We start from the raw sequence: 19640 nt of genomic DNA, 5'->3' as shown, positions 1-19640 counted from the left end.
TTATATGTATTGAAGACGCCTTCTCTGGTGAATAGTGCCTCGTCGGTCCACAACACTGCATTTGGAAAATTGGGGTTTGCAAAGGTTTGTTGCAAATACCACTGGCAAAAATCAAGGCGTAGGGGAAAGTCCGTCGGCTGCAGGTGTTGCAGCCTCTGCACTTTGTATGGGTGCATATCATCATCGTGCAGCACGCGTAACACATTGGTATGGTGCGTGTGTCGCACATGGGCAATGGCACGGGTGCTGGTGCCTGGCGTCTCCCGTAACCTGTCCAACACTTCCTCCTCAAATTGGACACTGGGCGGTCTGCCACGATCCCACACCCTAGATCGTACATATCCAGTTTCACGTAAACGAGCATCCACCTGTTGAAACAGGACATGTGATGGTAGGCGCCGATTTGGAAATCGTTCGCGATACACACGTCTTGCGTGATGGCTGTTTTGGTGTGTCTCACCGTAAACGAGATGCATATCGGCAAGCTCGTTGGTGGTGTATGTCGCCATTGTCAGGCTCACAAAGGAGCACACGAATACGTACGAAACTAGCTTGTGATGTACCGTCCACGACTACAGCACTGAACACTCCACACAGGTGTCCACCCCGTACAGACAACACAGATGGTACACACTACGTACTTCCTAACGGTCACTTTAGCAATGTGCTTAATTTCACCACACGCCTCAGGATGAAGATCTTGCGACAACACGCGTAACTGACAGGCAGTCGCGTACACTGACGCGTTGTTTGTACGTACGTATACCAGTGATAGCGGGCCGTGACAGGTAGCATCCCGCTGAGCGCCTCTAGCGGAGCTTTATGTACTACTACGTTTTCCGTCGTAGTATTTGGAGCCGATATCAGTATATGCTGGTCGTTCTCTCACATGTACGTACGTATTTTATTTCTACGTACAGTCTTGGATACTACTTGTGTACGTGTGTGTCATCACAGTACACCTCTTGCACATGTTGTGTCCCCTCTTCTCTGTGGAATCCCCTTCTGCAGCCTGCTTTTCGGACACTTCCTGGCGAAATGTTCTTCATTTTGCTGTCACCTCCGTCATTTCCCTTTGTACCCCCATTCGATGCCTGCGTTCCATGTCGGACATACGTATTCCTGGAAATCCCTCACTTCTTGTGGGGAATCCCTGCCGCATTCATTTTCGACACGTGATTTGTGCATCATTCGCTAGCCCAGGTGTGTTTTCTTTGGGGATATCGTGCCGCATCTTCTTTATGAGTACTATTTGTCAGCATATGGAGGTGTGAAGTCCATTTTCACACGATTTCGGCATCCTCTAGCTCTGACACGGTGCTTCATTCGACAAAATTCCATTTACATTTTCGTCTTCATTTCACTTGGCGATTCACCTCCTCCGCGTTGTAAACGGAATTTTGGCACCACCCTGTATATATCTGCATATACATATTTATATTATTACAACAAATAACAAATGATGAATCAAAGAGTCAGCTCTGACGGTACCTTGCATGTGATGGCATCAATTATACTTGCACCTGTCTCTTTCTCTTCCATTCCAAGCTCAGCAAGATCCACTCCCTCGACAATGATCTTTTTCGAGTGCAATTAGCACGTTCCAAATTAATGCAACAATCCATCGAAAGAACTGAAGTCTTTGCGCGCAATTAGACATGATGAATTAGAATAAAGCATGGATGTTGTAAATTTAGCATGCAATGAACTTTGCCCCCTTGCCTTGGTTCATTCCAGGATAATCCTTTCACCTTACATCCATAGAAGACAGTTGAAAACAGAGTCGCCAAATTCAGCTCTTCCTCCACGTTACCTAATAATTTAAGTGTAGTAAAGAAACTGTTCATAACGTTACTTCTATTGCAATAAAGTAACTCTGTTATATTTACAGCTACTTGCTTTAAAAGTAGCTAGTTATAGTTAGAAAAAGTAACTGTTACTTGCAACCAGTTGCTTCCAAACACTGCTGCACCCCATGCGCCCAGTCCTAAACTGCCACACACTGCAATTCGGTTGCATGTGCAAGAGACTCGTTTGCATGTCGACGTAAGACAGAGCTGCTTGCAACTGAATCGCTTGTCTGAATGTATCCTGAAGCTCGCCCAACTCGCCACACACAGTGTGCACCCACCTTCAGACAGACAATTGACGCAAGCAAGTTGCATCACCGCAGTCGCTTTGTGCTCGATCTAGAGTCGAATGAGTGAATAGTTTCCGTTCGCGTTCGCTGAATTCGTAGCTCAGGCAAGAGTTGGCAAAGAAACTAGTTATCATACCCCCCACCTCCCTCTACAGAAGTAAACGTTTCTCTTTCGATGCTTGCCTTCTGTTTTCATTGGTTCCTTTTCACACCAAAACAAAACATTGCGCTTTAATAGATCCGCGGGCCATTTGACGACACTTTCAGACGAGGGGAGACACGTGGCCGTCTACAGTTTTAGCGTGTTTGCGAAGCAGTTGGTTGGTTCGAGTTCATTCGCCCTTTCTACGGGAACTACAAGGTAAGCACAGACTGAGAACCCTAACAAAGTACAGAAGCTAAACTCAGTGTTTGCGTGACGTTTTCACTCTACTAGCAGAACACCAGTTATATTAACCTGAATTATGCATATGTACGCTTTTATTGGTAATACACAACTAACAACTTTATTAGTTATCATGAGGCATGATTATTAAACCGTATTTTAGTTGCTTGTATTACTTTTTCCGTGTTTGAGCTAGCATGTCCTTGAATAGATTCTGCCGTCTGAGCCAGAGCTGTATATATATAGAACGAGGCCAGTTCCTGCCAAACATACCTGCGAGAACGGTTGAGCAGTGCGCGCCAGACATCGTCATTTCATTGTACAGAAGTGTTATCGCAGGAGATTCCTTAACACGTCTTTCGAATAGCAGCATGATCTAGTGTGGACAGTGATAGTACTACGGAAATAAGGCAACATATATGTATTATTCTGAAACGGTATATTTTGAACAGACCTGAAATACAAGTAAAATACCAGTCGTGTAAAAAAGGGGTTCCTTGAAGCTGCAGTGAATAAAACCAAATAGATGGATTTCATTCTTCTTTATTTGCTCTTTTAATCGTTTTGAATAAACATCCCTGCATATTGTATTTAATTTGGACCGTGAGTCGCTTCGGTGGGCGAGCGTGTTGAGTGTTGGTCTCACAATCTCGCCACGGTTTGAGGTTTGAGTTCTGGCGTGGGTATAGTTGTTCATGTGAGAGTATATACCCTGTCCCAACTATCTCTGGAGCAAGACCGCGCATAGCGGCAGAGAAGAAGTGGAAATCTAGTCAGCAGAGCGAAACAGTAAACGCGACTGGGAAGGTTGGTAACTGCACTTGCCCCTCCCTCCCTCCACGCAATCCCGTTTCTCTCACGAGTTCATTGGTGAAGCCGCCTCGCGTCACTACTTGCGCAGAGACTGGTTTTCGTTCGCCTGCTCCAGAGATATTTGGGACAGAGTGTAGGTGGGTTTCATGTGACGTCACGATACGCACAGCTGTTATGTTTGCGGCCAATTTTATTTGTAATTTGCAAGGAAATATCCACCACGTAGCGTTCGTTACATCTGCACCAACTGTGTGTTTGTTTTAAGTCACGAATCTCTGTGTTAGTGTCTCCCGCCCGCACGCTTTAATTCTGTATGCTTACAAGAACTGGCTTCAATTATGGCTGCTCAAAGCCACAATGCAACAAATTTAGGACGTATGTGAAACACACCTATAAACTCACGCTGTGTTAAATCGTACACATTTTTTAGGAGACTTAAACATGTACATTCTTCCTTTAAAATTTCACTTAATTATCTGCTTCCTCTAGAAGACTAATTTTAACGTATACTACTGCATATTGTGTATGCATTTGCTTCACTAGCTTCGATGTTCCACCGAATTTCGCAGTAGTATTGGGCGATCACGAATTACGAGATCACGACAGTATTCTTTGTGTCGGTGAAACCCCCATTTATTAAGCCCCCTCGGTGAAAGAGGCATCCTCCCTTTCCTCTCCAGGGGGAGGGGCAGATCGTGTTACCACGAGTAAGGTTATTGTTGACCTGTGTTGCTTAGGATGTTTTAATTCAACGGAAGCTGAGATGAAAACTGGAGATAATATTGGAGAAAGGAAAGTGATTCACTGTCAGAGGAGAGAAATTATATCAACGTGCTTATGAAGGAAGAAGATGACAGTGGTCTGCGTTGAATGTTAAACAAGTGCAAAGGAATGTTTTCGCGGCTACTGGTGTGCCAGTAAGTACTTTGAAACGCATCTTAAACGAAAATGATCGCAACACGGTAACTGGGAAGGGATTAGTACAAACCACGCAGAAGAGAGAATGTGATGTGGGCCAATTTGACAAGTGTTATTCGTAGAACAATTCACGAATTTGACGATCATGAAGGACAGTGTCCTATTTTAGATTCGTAAATATTTTTTTTTTCTTAATGACACGACAGCATAACATATAGCATTTGCCAGTTTCATGTCTAGTGGAATTGTAACTTGCGCGAATTGCAACACTGCTCCTATGAGTCACGTGACGTCTTCTGCAGACGACAAACATTCCCCGCTTTGCGCATGCCAGAGCTCAGGCTAAACCGAATGCGCTGTAAGTTCTGTAACAACTAATTTTCGAATATTGAATAAAGTATGCTTTGTTGTGTAGCAAATTATAGGTTTCCGGAATCAAGGAATTAAAAATGGCGTTTTTTTAAAAAAAAAAAATAGGCTGGCTCTCATCTTGTTGGAAGTTACAACTGGTACCATGTATTGTCGGATTAACCTTTTGTTATGTTAAAGTTCAAGGAACAACCGTTCATGAACCACACGTAGGTAAGTCGTATAATTTCCTGGACACTCGAAAGAATGTAGTCTAAATAATAGCACTTCTGTTATATGAGGAGTGAGTGGTTTGTTCGATTTCTTGGTAAAGTTTGACATTCACCGGGACCGAAAATAAACGTTTCTGCCGTCGAACTACGATAAGTAGCACATTTATGGCTAAAAGGAGCATTAGTTTTATCCTCTCTTTTAGGGAATTTGTGAAGAAGGAAGTTTCACACCTCTTGGCACTGGAATACATCCATATCTGATTGCTCGTTTATCGGTAATGGGCAATAGGGTTTGACTTGAAAATCTTTTCGTATGTGATCTTTTATTGTTGAACACGGAAACCAAGTCTGCAGCCCATAAGCCAGGGGTATTCAACTCATTGGGCATTGCGCGCCACATTAACAATTTCAATTATGCTCGCGGGCCACGAAGCTACACTACGGTATTGAAAACTGTAAGATGCTGCCATCTACCATTTACTTAATCCGTTTTTATGTTAAGTGCTTAATATTTCAAACGTGCACGGGCCACGGCAAAGGGCTCTGCGGACCACCTCTGGCCCGCGGGCCATGGGTTGAATGCCCCTGTCATAAGCATTATAATTCATGCTCACAGCAGGGATATACGGAGTCTTCTTTAATAGTACTTTAAAAGCTCATTGAAATAAATAATAAATTTGAATCGGCGGTTTGTTCAAAAATATTTTAGCAATGAAATACCATTTTTTTCAGTTCCCTAATAGTGTAAGAATATTATAACACGTTGTGCAGTAAATGTAACTAATCTTATTTGAAATTGTGTTCCAATCGGATATATTTTTCTTTACTTATAGCGGGGCATTATAAAATTAATTGCGCAAACTGACAGAGGTGAAAGTACACGATAATAGAAGCAAACAAGTCTCAGTAAACATGGGTTTGCAAACGAGACGTTTTCGAGATAATCTCGAATGTGTGATTACAAGCCGCCACTGACTTCATTGTTGTAAACGTCGTTCTAGTTGGTAAAATGCTAATAATGTGTGCGAATGTGTGCGTACAAGCTGTCATTGACTTCAGTGTTTGTAAAGGTCGTCCTAGTTGGTAAAATACCAATAATACAGCATGAAAAATCAGGAGATCTCGTTGCTTTTATTGAACATTCTACTTACTTTAACAAGGAATACAGCACTACTTTAGTATGTTCTATGTTACAATTACTGTACACTCGTACCTGTTAAAGCAGGTGTTCAAAGTGTCGTCCTTCCATCTGGATGCAATACTGTACGCGATTCCGCATTGAGTTTTGAATTCTTTCGAACAGCCCCGGATAATTTCGGAATTGGTCACAAGCATGTACAATTCTCTGTTCCAGTTCTTCAACCGTGTCAACGGGAGTGCTGTACACTACGCTTTTGAGGTGACCCCAGACACAAAGATCCAAAGGATTTAGATCCGGTGACCTTGGAGCCCACGGTACAGGCCCGCCTCGACCTATCCATCTTTGATGATATTTGCGTGTTAGATGTCGTCTCACAGCAGCAGCAAAATGTGCCGGTGCTCCATCATGCATGTACGTACCACATACTCTGACGTGGATCAAGGGGAATCCTGGAAGATCATGCCGCAAAAACCGAAGGTACCTCGGTCCATTGAGTCTTCTTGGAAGAATGTGTGGTCCAATTATACGATCACCAGACATTCAATGAGAAACGTTGCTGATGTGGTGCCTCATGAACAGCATGTGGGTTTATATACTCCAAAAATGAGAATTATGAAAATTAAAAATACCAACGCGTGTGGAACCCCTCTTCGTCTGTAAATGAAATGTTACTTGCAAAACGAGGGTTGAGTACAACCTGTTGTTGCATCCACTGAAAAAACGCCACTCTAGAAACACAATCTATATCACTAAGAAACTGAGCTCGTTAGAGGTGGTAAGGGTAGGGTAAATTGCGATGTAAAATTCTCCATATACTACTGCGGCTTACTGGCACTTGTGCGGCAATTCTCGTCGTCGAGGTTATCCGTGAAGGGGCGTTGTCCGACAACAGGCGTTCCCTCACTTTCCAGAACCTTCGCATGCTGATTGTTACCTACTGCAATAAATCTGAATAAGATTTTTATACCTAAACTTCCACCTACACCTTGTAATTTCAGTTCTAACGTTACAGAAGTAAGAACCGTGTCGTACTTCCATACCCTGAAATAAAGACAAAAAACATTGTCATTTTTAGGTCATTTCCAAAAATATTTTTAGGTAATTTTATAGATCATTTTTCAGGTATTTTTACATCATCAAAATCCGGGCCCTGCTAATAACAAAAGCAATGGTAGGCTTAGGCTAATATGAGATCCACCTCTCTACAGCGAGGAGTTCTAAGGATAGTATTTCATTTCAACTGCTACGTATAAGGTACTATATTGAACTTACGAGATTCCTTTGTATTTTGTTTTGCAGTAGAGGAGATGGACCAGTACCTTCAATATGTGGGAGGGACTGCAGGGGCACTAGCCCTCACCGGTGTGGCCGCCGCTTCGGCATACTACTTCGCAAGTCGACCTGAAGCTCAGGCACCACTGGTAGAACTCGACAGCCAGGCATGCGTTCTGCCGGTAAGTACAAGCTTATTATTTATTAAAACCATCTACATACGTGATGTAAACGAAGAAGAACTACTCTTTCGTTGAATTCAGTTTTCGCTTGTTTTATAGCGTTGTTCCAAGTATACTGTTAGCAGAACAACATCATTTTGTTTGAACATCATAAACCAGCTTAAAATCGTAACAACGACGTACGAGGATATTGCCTGTTTAAAAAATGAGAATGTGACGATTAAAGTTTTGAAAACATGTTTGGAGTAAATACCTACTGTGGTGATAAATTAAAAATACATAATTATGTCGTCCTTACTAAAAATTTGTTCTGTTCATATGGTAGATTTTACTCATAAGAGTAGGGCTTAACCATGTGTCTCCGAGGCTGTGATGGTAAGAATTTGGCTGTAGGAAACTCATTTTTAAAGGTGCACTTATGCCAATATTTAACCTTAAGATAATTGTGTAAAGTATACACATGAACGATAAGAACCACTATTTGGCAAGGAAAACAATTAGAATTACATAATTCCGGAGAGTCAGCTCAATAGTATGCATGCAAATTCTATTGTATTGTATCGACTTGGTGTTTCTCGACATCTTGTACTATAAGTCAAAGTTTGTACGTATGTATGTATCTGATGTTTCCTCTTTCACAACCATTCAACATATTCTGCATGTGCATCACATACTTTCCTTATCATTCACAATGTAATCTGCAAATCGATTTCGTATGTGTTACGGGTGGTCAGTGATTTTCTTCAAGTGAAAGTTTAAGGGCAAACATTTTACACAATGTCTAAATGTGGAAAAAAAACCGCATGATAACTGGCAACATAGAAGAAGTGTATTGTGGCGAGTTTTGCATAAGTACCACCCGTTATATAATGTGTTTGTCGGATATTTCTTTTATCTAATTACAGGTTTAAGTATGTGAGAGACGCGAGGGTCTTACACATTACACAGTGTAAGTTGTACGCTATTCGCCTATGTTTTGTAAGAAGAAAAATTGAATATTTTGTAGGCAGCAGCAATGAAACAAATCTTTATTTTCACTGATACTTTACGAAACTAAACCTAGAAAAAAGAAGGATCGATAACACCGCACGATATGATTTGCACTTTTAAGAAGGTATTAAGGAACAGTTTGATTATACGTAGAATGAATCAACGAATGTACTTCTAACTTAAATAAGCAAATATAAATAATGACAAAGGATATTGATCTATTGATAAATACGAGCTCCAAGCGCAAGGTTTTTTCGTATTTTTTTTTACCATCCATTCATTTGTCATTATGTAGCATTTTTCTGCATCAATGAGTGTAAATACGGCATAATTGATTGGTCTCTTGAATGATAAAATGTAGTTTTTAACTTCTTACATAAACACAGTGGCGTCTCGTCCCTTGGGGCTTCCGCGGCTTAGCCCCTAAAGAAAAACGGACGTATTCACGTAATTATCAATCACCATAACGCATAACTATCACACAGTTATTTAAAAGGCGATTTTTACCCACGTAAATTCATCGTCTGTTGCAATGGATACGACAGCGCTCCTAGCGGCATTGATGTCAATTATCGTTTTTCGGGGCACATCGCAAAGGAAGGCGTGGCCTACACCCACCTACGCTACAGTGAAAGTCACATGCTAGCACAGAGAGGAGGGAAGAGTGCAATGGATTTGAGTGCTGATTCGGGGCTAGCTCCGTGGCGTCGCGTTCGATCTCGCGTGTTGTTCTGTAGTGTTTTGGTGGCTTTCATTCGCTTTGTTTGAGTGAGTTTGGCAGGGTTGATGTTCGAACACAAATTGATGAAGGACATAGGCTGTCAATTACAAGACACAATGAATTTGTCCGAAAAAATAGGCATATATTAAATAGAATTATCGATTGCTTAAAATTCTGTGGTCGACATGAACTTGCTCTACGAGGACATAATGAAAGAGAACAATCTTTAAACAGAGGCATCTTCCAAGATTTATTATCCCTTCATAGAAGAGGGAAAACTAAAGAGGGAACTTCGTGTTCTTTATTGTAGTGAAGAGTTGAAAAACATAAACTCTATCAGTAGATTGCATTCATTTTTTATTTAAAATCATTTAGAGAGTACCTTTTCAGAAACAGTAAAAATGACAGACATAGTTTTAATAACTCCAGTGGCAACAGCTGAATCTGAACGATGTTTCAGCACATTGAAGCGTATTAAAACCTGCTTAAGAAATACAATGGGACAAGACAGACCAAATGCCTTGGCACTTGCTTACAATAGAGATAGAATACATTTCAAACATAGATGGCTTCAACGAAAAAGTAATAACAAAATTTCCTGAGCAGAAGAACAGGAGTCAACGTTCGTAGAATGGTATGTTTCACAACAATACCTGTTTCTTTTGTAATCATGTGAATTGTCATTATATTTTAAATTCTTTAAAAAAAATAAGTCCAGTTTTGTAGTTTAGAAGAAGATAAATACCCGTTTTTATTGTAATTCCTGTAATTTGTCATTACATTTTAAATTCTTTCAAAAAAGTAAGTCCAGTTTTGTAGTCTACAAAAAAAAATACCTATTTTTTGTAATTCATGTGAATTGTCATTATACAGAGTGTCTACACCGAAATGCCCTATTTTCAATTTGCTCCATATACAAAATGAAATGAAATTAATTAATTTTTTTCACAAAAATAAGTTGTGTGTCAAGTTAAGTTTTTAAAAAAAATTGCAGCAACAAATCAAAACACTCCTACGTGAGCCCCTGCGGTGACACGAAGAATGTCTAGTCTATATTCAACTTCCATCCAGGTCCGCTGCAGCATGTCCGGAGGGATGATACCAATCACTTCCACAATCCATTACGGAGATCTTCAAGGTCCTGCACTGCAGTGGCGAACACCCTGTCCTTCACGTAACCCCAGAGAAAATAATGTAATGGTGTGATATCCGGAGAACGTGGAGGCCAATGCACTTGTTCATCTCGTCCAATCCAGCGTCCTGGAAATGTTTCATTCAGAGTTTTCCGAACATCCAGCGACCAGTGAGGTGGAGTACCATCTTGCTGAAACCAAAGGTTTGGTTGCAGGTCTTCAACCTGGGGAAAACAAAACAACTCCAGCATGTCTAGGTACGTCGATCCTGTGACAGTCTCCTCAGCAAAGAAGAACGGTCAAATGATCTTGTCGCAGATGAGGCCACACCAAACGTTCACTTTCGGGCTATCTCGCACCATTTCCCTGACACTGTGTGGATTCTCTGACCCCCAAATTCTAACGTTATGCTTATTCACAGTACCAGAGACATGGAATGTGGCCTCATCAGAAAACATTACACTTGACAAGAAGGCAGGATTCCGGTCGATTCGGTTAAGCATGTCACATGCAAAGTCATATCGTCGTTGCTTGTCATCAGGGTTCATAGCCTGCAGAATCTGCACCTTTTATGCATACAGATGCAACCGCTTTCTGAGGACCTTATGAACAGTTGCACGTGGCATCTTAAGTTCCAGTGAAGCGTGACGAATTGATTTGCGTGGACTTCGCTGGAACGCTTGGCGGACATTCTCAACTTGTTCTTCGGAGACACGCCGACCCCCTCCACCCGCTTCAGAATGCTGCCAGTGTCCAGAAACTGTCTGTGCCATGATTTTATCCTCTTGGCGTCTGGTGCTGCTTTCTTGTAAACACAACGAAACTGCCTTTGCACCATCACAATGGATTTAAACTCCGCGTACCAAAGCACAGTTTGTGCCTTCTCCTGCACTGACACCATTTTGGTTTCGATGGACAACTACACCAACACCAATGCGCGCCACACGTTGAAAAAATTTAGGCAGCAACTTTAAGACCTTCTGTACACAACGGACAAGTCAGACCTGAAACGAGAAAGATTTACTATTTTTAAACTGCCTCAAAAAATAGGGCATTTCGGTGTAGACACCCTGTATTTTAAATTCTTTAAAAAATAAGCCTCGGCCAAATTTGAGGCCACGAGACGCCACTGCATAAACATGTAATAATTCCGTGTAAGTTGCGAGAAAACGTAACTTGTCCGTCTATCGCCAGACCCTGTGGCTGAGTGGTTAGCACATCGCGCTGCGACGCCAGGGGTCCCGGGTTCGAATCCAGCTCGGGCATGGTTGTTTGCGAATGTCCATTCATCAATTTCATCATTTCACCACTCATCCCCATCTTCGCAAATTAACCAAGAGGCACAATACGCAAAGTAAAATAAACTAAATCAATCAAATCAATCTTGTCCGTCTATCAATATTGCTTACTCTCTGCCACCACTCACAGAAGGCTGTTGATTGAATGAAATGTAAATTGTGGGTGTGTCAGCACTTAGGCTATTTGAACCCGCCACATTATAGGTGAAGGGGGGAGCCCCTTACTGTAGCTAAATTTAACATCTGTCTCATGTCAATACCTGAGGCTGTAAAGGGACACTCGGCACATACCTGGACACAACACAGGACAACACACAACCCAGCCACCAGAGCCGTGTTGGCCTGCAAGACGACAGTTACTGGGTGCATTACGTGGGAGTGAGGTTGACGTTTGGATGCCTTCTCAAAAAGGTCACCTCTTGCACCTCCGACTGTTGATAGATATTATGTAGCTTTCATTGTAGCTTTCATTATGTAGAGCACAATTGTACATTATGAAGTACATCTAAAGTGCGCGTCAAATCACCTGTATATGGCGATAGCCAAAAGCAGCGAACTGCAGCGGTGGCATGTCGAAATCTCACACTGAAAAGAGACAGCGTGGTTGAGCGAAACGCCATGTCACGGAACTAGGCAACGTCGCACAGCTGTGATTCGCTGGTGCTCTTCAGCCGTTCAAGGCCATATGCAGGAGATTTGAGGCGCACTTTAGTGCCACCTTTGACATGCATTTCACGCATACGATCTGTAGCTCCTGCATGTTAATCTAGTCGGTAAGGCGTCTGACTGCCACACCGGAGACGCGGGCTTGACTCCCGGGGTGGGTGATCTATGGTCGGAATTTTTCCGGTCTTGTCCCCGCATAAAGCGGCTCCCGTGCTCATCCAGCTTCAAATTAATGGATATCTGGGAGCAACCCTTTGGAGGGGGGGAGGTTAAAAGGCGGATGGAGCGTGGTGCTGATCACATCACCTACAAAATGGCCTAGATCGAGAATGTGTGGACCCCTATCCCCACATCCTCTAAATGTGCCTCCATGGTACGGTCATATAATATATGCACGGGGAACTTTACCTTTATATTTTCAGTGTGGATTCCCAATCCACAATTAAAGTGCAGTTAAACTTTAAGTCGATTTTAATAGGCACCCTTCTAAGCCTCCCAAGAACTTATAAGACTTCCTAAACATTTTTCCTCCTACGTACATACTAAAAATCCATTTCCATGTTATTTTTTTCAATTTATAGTTATTCTCAAATTAATAAAGGGAGAATAACATTTGTGATTTTCGTGTTGTTCCTTTCTTTTCTTTAAACACACTAGCATTGTGTTCCAATTTTCATGTTGGGGTCCTAGCTTAACATACAGACAATATAGGTATAAAGAAGGATGACTATTCCTACTTGTATTCTGAAGATAGAATTTTAGTTGTTATTAAATGATAATAATATTCATTTAATGAAACATATTATTAATCTAAGGCCATAATATAATATCTTTTTTTGTCGAAGCCAAATTCCATGATGAGAAAGCCTATCTCCGTGGCGGAGTGGTTAGCTCTGCGCCGACACAAACCACATACTTGATTGATTTGGTTTATCGCTTTTCTACCACATTTGGCCACATGAGTAATGATGTGATGAAATTGTTGATGGGACACTCACAAGGAGCACCCATGCCCAGGACAATATTAGAACACTGGACCGGAAACCACCTCCGGCAATTGTCAATGTCATTTGTGGTAGAAGACTTAGGATCCAACCAGATGTCCAGGGTTTCTTCTCTCCCAGAGTGCTTCTTGCTTGCCAACTAAGCATTCTTTTTACTTTTCAACCCTTTCGTACCACCAGAAAGTCGTAAATCTTTGTTAACGACTCATAAAAATTAGTCTCAGATAACAAAATACAATTATCTGCTTGAAAGATAACGTCTGCTTGCTTTCTTCGAACGAGTAGTGTAAATAAAGCATTGTCGAGAGATGGACCCTAAATTAGAATAGAAGCACGTCTTCCAACAGAGTGAGCACCTAGCGACAGTTCAGAGTAATTTTTATTTGATATTTTTATTATTCCTTTCGATATAAGAGCAGTTGTGGCCAGACGTTGATTATTTTCAGTGAAAGGAACAAATATTTACATACATGGGCGTATATATAGTTCGCGTAGGGGGGAGGTTCAACTTTTGGTATGATTAAGGTTGCTATATATCATAAGTGAATATCCGTGAGACTGCTGACCGGAAGCTTGTTGAGGAGCGGGGGGGGGGGGTGCTGGACCCGACAAAATTGTGTGTATTCCATTATCATATTCTTTCCACTTCTTAAAAAGAAAAACAGAAATCCACTTCGAAGTATAACATTAATCTTGCGATTCCTTTTCGATGCCATAATGAACTATGCTGCAATCTCACAATGTCGAAACTTTATTTGAGAACTGCGGACTGAACAGTGCGGCACCCAAGTACTGGCTGTTTACAGTGAATAGCTTACTGTGCAATGGAAGAGATTTGCAACTGAAATTCAGTGCTGCTAGCAGATGGCGGCACTATTGTGAAGTCAAATATCTTTGCAGCATCTTCTTGTAACTCGATAACTCTTGTATCATGGAAAGGGATCTGTTCAATGTACAGTTAGATTGTTTAGTAAAATGAACATTTTAATATTACGTATTTAAATATAAATAAAGTTCAGGAAAGTATAGTCTTAATCATTTCTTCTTTCCCACCCGATTCCAGGACATGTGTGCATCCCGAATAAACTATTCAGGACACCAGGACAAATGATATCATTATGGGATTCTGGGATACTTTCTGTCCATCTTGTGTCAAACAACTTGAGAATGTTACGATGTTTCCCTGTTTTTCTTGCACTGCATTTTTAGAAACCAAATTCCTTGAAGATGACTCGAGGAGGGAAAAATATAGCTGATTAGACAGTCCCAATGCAATTTCTTATAGCAGAAATTCCGAAACTATCAGGAAATTGCATACATTTGGTCTGCAGTCCCATCTGGTGTGTGGAATTACGTAATTTCGTTCCCTTCCATATCCCGTCCTATACGTCTCTAATTGAGGAGAATAAAATAAGTCCGAATAAATTTTTATGAAGAAGGGGATAGAGCAGGTAATCTGGTAACCTGAACAAAAAGGAGGGTTGGACCCATTGAACCCCCCGCCTTAAATAAGCCCATATTTACATACATCATTATTATCACCATTAGCGTCCTTTCAGTGTTCCGCCTTCTTTTTCCATATTTCCTCTATCCACTTGTTTCTTGATTTTCTTTTCTCTCTCCTCATGTACATAGGTCGGCAAGTATTAATTAATTTATATCATTAAGAAGATGAAAACGCAAAACCTTAAAAAATCCAAACTCGTCGCACGTTCTAAAACAGGGGTTTCCAACTGGCGGCCCGCGGGCCGCATGCGGCCCGCGATGCCTTTTTTTGCGAAGATGAAGAAACACTGGACTTTTTTCTGAATTCAGTGCAAATATTAAAGGAATAATGGACGAGTTTGACTCCAGATTTAAAGATTTTGAAGAACTTAAAAGCAGCATCCAGCTATTTAGCAATCCTCTTGGCGTTAATATCGAAGAACAAGAAGCTTTTCTCTCCTACTTGAATTGTGTGATTTGCAAGGCGATTTCCTTCAAACTAGGCAAGAAAAGGGGCCAGAGTTTTTCGAATACCTTTCAAAGGAACGCTTTCCAAACCTTCGTAGTTTTGGGCAAATAATGACATCGATGTTCGGCAGTACATACACGTGTAAAAGTGCTTTTTTTTTCAATGAAGTTCATCAAGAACCGCTACAGAAGTCGACTGGCAGATTCTTCACTGCTTCGCCTTCTGAGACTTTCAAATACAGAAATTGAAGTGGACATTCCAACTTTAATAAAAGAAGCAGATCGGCCTCAATTTTTAATCCCCCCCCCCACAAAAAAATGCGACCCGCCAATCAACTGCTGGATATAATCCCTCGGACCTTTTGAAGTTGGAAACCACTGTTCTAAAAGATAGAAATATGCACGGAAGGACGGAAAATATACATTATCGGATATGGTGGAAACACTGAATGGTAGAAATATAAGTATTAAATGTAATTCGAGAACAATAAGATAGGAAAAATTACATTTAGGTGTGAAAGGTCCCTGTCTACTGAAATGTATTGTAACTTCTGTATGGCTTTTTGTCTATTCTTTATCTGTAAATTCTAATGATAAATAAGCAACACTAAGGAATAGTGAGAAGATAATTGTAAATGGTTTCTATCCTGAAAATTGATAATAAAATTATCACTCTGTTTTCATGAAGTGGAGAAATAAATACGAGACGATTATAAGGTGAATATATATTTTTAATACACTTAAAAGCCCTCAAAACAGTGGTAATCATTTACCGAAATATCATTAAAATTTCAAGTCTAACGCACAAAATAGGTAAATGTAGCGAAATAATTTTGGGCAATAAATCTTGCAATAAAAATTGTATATTTTTTTTCTACTCACGCCCATAATAGTAAAGAGAAACGTGTCGTTTACGTTTTGCTTAATATTTCTCGTTCAGTCTCGACACCAGAGTTTGACGTTATCCACGGAAATCACAAAGCTGACTCAGTTAGGTCGAGCAACAAACTTTGAAACTGATCCAAGCACAAGCAGTTTGTCACTGAACCAAATGCAGGTCAGACAGCAAGGTGAGTTCCTGATCTAGAGCCAGCTAGCCTTGTGGGATTCTGAAGTTCACGTAGTGTGCCAAAACCCCGAATTCCTCGTTGTAGACGACCACAGAGTGGATAATTGTATAAAAGGTGATAATTAGCAATGTACTACAACTGCTGAGTGTTGATACATTGATTTACCGCAATGTTTGTGTAAAGCTGAGTCGAAACAGCCATGAAAGCAAATTTTGCTGGCTAATTTAACTATAGTGCCGTTTCTTATCATAGATGTAATCCTAAAGTTTCTCAAGATTCAAAGGAGAATTTAACCCTAGCTTAACCGTGCTGTGCGAGAAACTTACATATCTGAGGGGGCTCACTGGCCCACACTTTTTTATCACTAAAATTCAAGAAACCATTTTGGTATTGAATCACTGCTGCCTTTGTTGTTTATATAAGTGCAATAATTACAAAAATTAAGTAATTATTAAAAAAACAGCCAATTATTACATGAGTGTCACACACATATTTTATCATCCAATAAACCTCACAGAAGCCATATTAATTTTTCATCAATGCTTTTTTGTTTGTATAGATGCAGTTGTACCGTATATTAATTATAATAACTACAAAAAATACCATCATTACCAGCCAATTGTACACTGATAGGCCCACCATGTCAATTTTTCATATTATGTAAGTTATATTTATGTTTTTATGAACAAAAGTCAAATTTGGAACACCCTAGGGAACAATGTAAACAATTTTCATTTTTTATAAAAAAAAAAATTACAGTTGAACAATCGAAAAACTAGAGGTACTGGGCCTAATAGACCCATTCCTCCCTCTGGTAAGCTAAAGTTAATGTTGTATGTTATGAGTGTGAGAGTGTCTGGGTGAGGGTCGTATTCTGGAGATACGAGTATTTTTCATTTTTACACACTGAAGGCTATATGCTAAGACAAAAAAAGTTCAAGAAAATTTGAATTATGAAGCTATTACGGGCTAAACCTACTCTTTTCCACTAAATGCGAATCATTGCATAGGTACTGCACACTGGTGGGGTGTAAGGGGTGACCCTTTACCAAGACACCCAAATGCCAACCTCTCTTCCAGGGGTCTCGGGTTCGAATCCCGGCCTAGGCATGAGTTTGTGAGTGTCCATTCATCAATTACATCATATCATCACCCATCCACCATCTTCGCAATTAGCCAAAAGTGGCACACAAACGAAGTAAAATAAAAGCAATCAATCAATCAATCAACCTTTTTCCATGTAGTCCTGGACTGCATTTTGAAAACTAGCGAGGCTCTGGCGACTGAACCCACGACTAGTCCGATCCTCCGTAGGGCTCGGTTTGCGTGTTGTCTATTTGTGTTTGTGATTCTCCCTTCATTTCTTTCATCTTACCACCATTCATTCTCATCTTCGCGATTAACCAAAACTGGCAGAAAAGCGAAACAAAATAAATCAAATCAATCAATCAAAGCATACTGGGGCATACTCACTAAGGCATTACTTTGACTTCGCTCTTTACAGTGGAGGCCACCTCCGATGCTGTGGTGGCGACATCGTTGCCTTCTAATCAAATGTCCCGGGTTCGATAACTGGTGGAGGCATACACTCGTTCGGATCAGTTCCGATTAGTCTATTTGTACATAAAGTGGACTTAAAACTCGTAATAGAAATAGAAGCTGTAAAGAGGAATTGCTTAAATTGCGAAGAAGTGAAGTTAAGATGGCTTGAATAATGTTGAGAGGTTACCCATCAATATTGTTTTAGTCAGTATGGCACGTTTGACTATGTTAAGAACTTAGTTATTACTGTAGTAATTATCCTTCCACGTATTTGTGTTATTGCGTACCTTTCCAGAAATTTCGACACTCCTTCGTCTATTGTACACACAGAAAACTAAATGCATCAACTCTTTCTGATGCACCAGAAACGCTTTTTTGGGTCTTTGCCAAGAATCCGATTTACAGTTGATGCATCTTTGTGTATAATTTGTAAAGGTAACGCCAAACTGCATCATATAATGTAAGTGAGTATTTCGTTATATGTCGAACGGTACTTCCATGCACCAATTTATGCATTTTTTGATGATGTACTTTCCTGCATCTTTCTCGATGATGCACTTAAACATTTGGTCTGAGCTACAGACTTTATGCAAATTTGTCTCAACTGATGCATTTACTTTTCGTGCGTACGTGTTTCATGTAAATATCTCTATAACTTCTTTATTATAATTAAAACTTTTGGATACCCCCTCGTACAACAAAATACCAATCATGCAAATAATGCTTGATCAGCACAAGACATGTTTCCTGCACAGTAAAAATGCACTATGTATAAAGTTAGAAGACAATAATGCATTTTTAAATAAATGTTCAACAGGCAGAATTTGCCGCCTCGGTGTCCAAGCGTGGTGAATCACCATCTTGCTACCACCGGATCCGAATTCAAGAAATCTGAAAAATAAAAATAAAATAAAATAATAAAGGAAGGTATAATTCAATTATAACTCAGTCATTTCTGTCTCTCTCCGAAAAATAAAATACTCTACAAGTTGATGTGTGTGACATCATTGGCAATATTCCTATGCACACCTATGCTTCGTCGAATTACCAATGTTTATCAATTTGTCTTCCATGTTAGGAGATAAAGACAGTGCTTTAACAAATGTTTTTGGCTTTTTGATGGAATAGTTGTTTTAAGTCCACTTTATGCACAGAAAGGCTAATCGAGACTGGGCCTACAGTTCAAAGTTGGATCCGAACCTGTGTACCACGTGCCTCCACCGGGTATAGAACCTGGGAGTTTTAGCTTCTTGAAAAGAGCGGAGCTCTTCTGAGGAACTTTTTAGTTAATCCTTGCCCTTTTAATGTGTTGTGTATGTCATGTACAGGTCCCTTGATAACCTTGCACTTTTAACTTCTCAAGGGACTCTACACCATGTTTTAACTTGAAGGTAAGGGCTTTTATTTAAGAGGATTTTCGTCGTACACTTTGAAGGATATAAAATGGCCACATGTGCCGACGCACCCAAATATTTTAACTCATCATTTATTGTCTATTTTCAATAGGATAGAGGGATCATTGTTCCCCTCCTGGCGCTGTCACTGCTATCGCTATACGAGGGGGTATCGTAAAGTTTTGACAATCACCCTGTTCTAAACGAGCTAGAATTGGTGTTTTATATTGAGGGACTTAGGACTTCTCTACATAGTAACCATCCATAGCCACACATTTCTCCCATCGTTTCTTGACCTTCCGAAGGCCCTCGTTGTAGAACTCCCTCGATTATGATGAAAACCATTGCTCAACCTCCATAATGACGTCTTCTCTGGTGTCAAATCGCCGACCCCGCAGCGATTTTTTTCATTTCAGGGAATAAGAAGAAGTCACTTG

The 19640-nt window shown here is 40.5% G+C and overlaps 2 protein-coding genes across 5 annotated transcripts in view; one reads left to right on the top strand and one right to left on the bottom strand.

Annotated features, from left to right (window-relative positions):
- Positions 1 to 16197, bottom strand: part of LOC146003459 (bone morphogenetic protein 10-like) — a 207504-nt gene extending 191307 nt beyond the window's left edge. Inside the window, exon 1 of the mRNA XM_083141747.1 lies at positions 16080 to 16197. The gene's annotated coding sequence lies outside the window, so the exon portion shown is untranslated. The remainder of the gene's footprint in view (positions 1 to 16079) is intronic.
- Positions 1 to 19640, top strand: part of LOC146003266 (long-chain-fatty-acid--CoA ligase 1) — a 281513-nt gene that overhangs the window by 101812 nt on the left and 160061 nt on the right. For all 4 annotated transcript variants that reach the window (XM_083141456.1, XM_083141459.1, XM_083141457.1 and 1 more), the window contains exon 2: positions 7278 to 7432. In XM_083141456.1, the coding sequence (XP_082997582.1) occupies positions 7278 to 7432 (155 nt within the window). The remainder of the gene's footprint in view (positions 1 to 7277; positions 7433 to 19640) is intronic.

Source organism: Lepisma saccharinum, chromosome 20, assembly GCF_977018435.1.
Source record: "Lepisma saccharinum chromosome 20, izLepSacc3.1, whole genome shotgun sequence".
In the NCBI taxonomy this organism is placed as follows: Eukaryota; Metazoa; Arthropoda; class Insecta; order Zygentoma; family Lepismatidae; genus Lepisma; species Lepisma saccharinum.
This window is presented reverse-complemented; position numbering and strand designations above follow the sequence as displayed.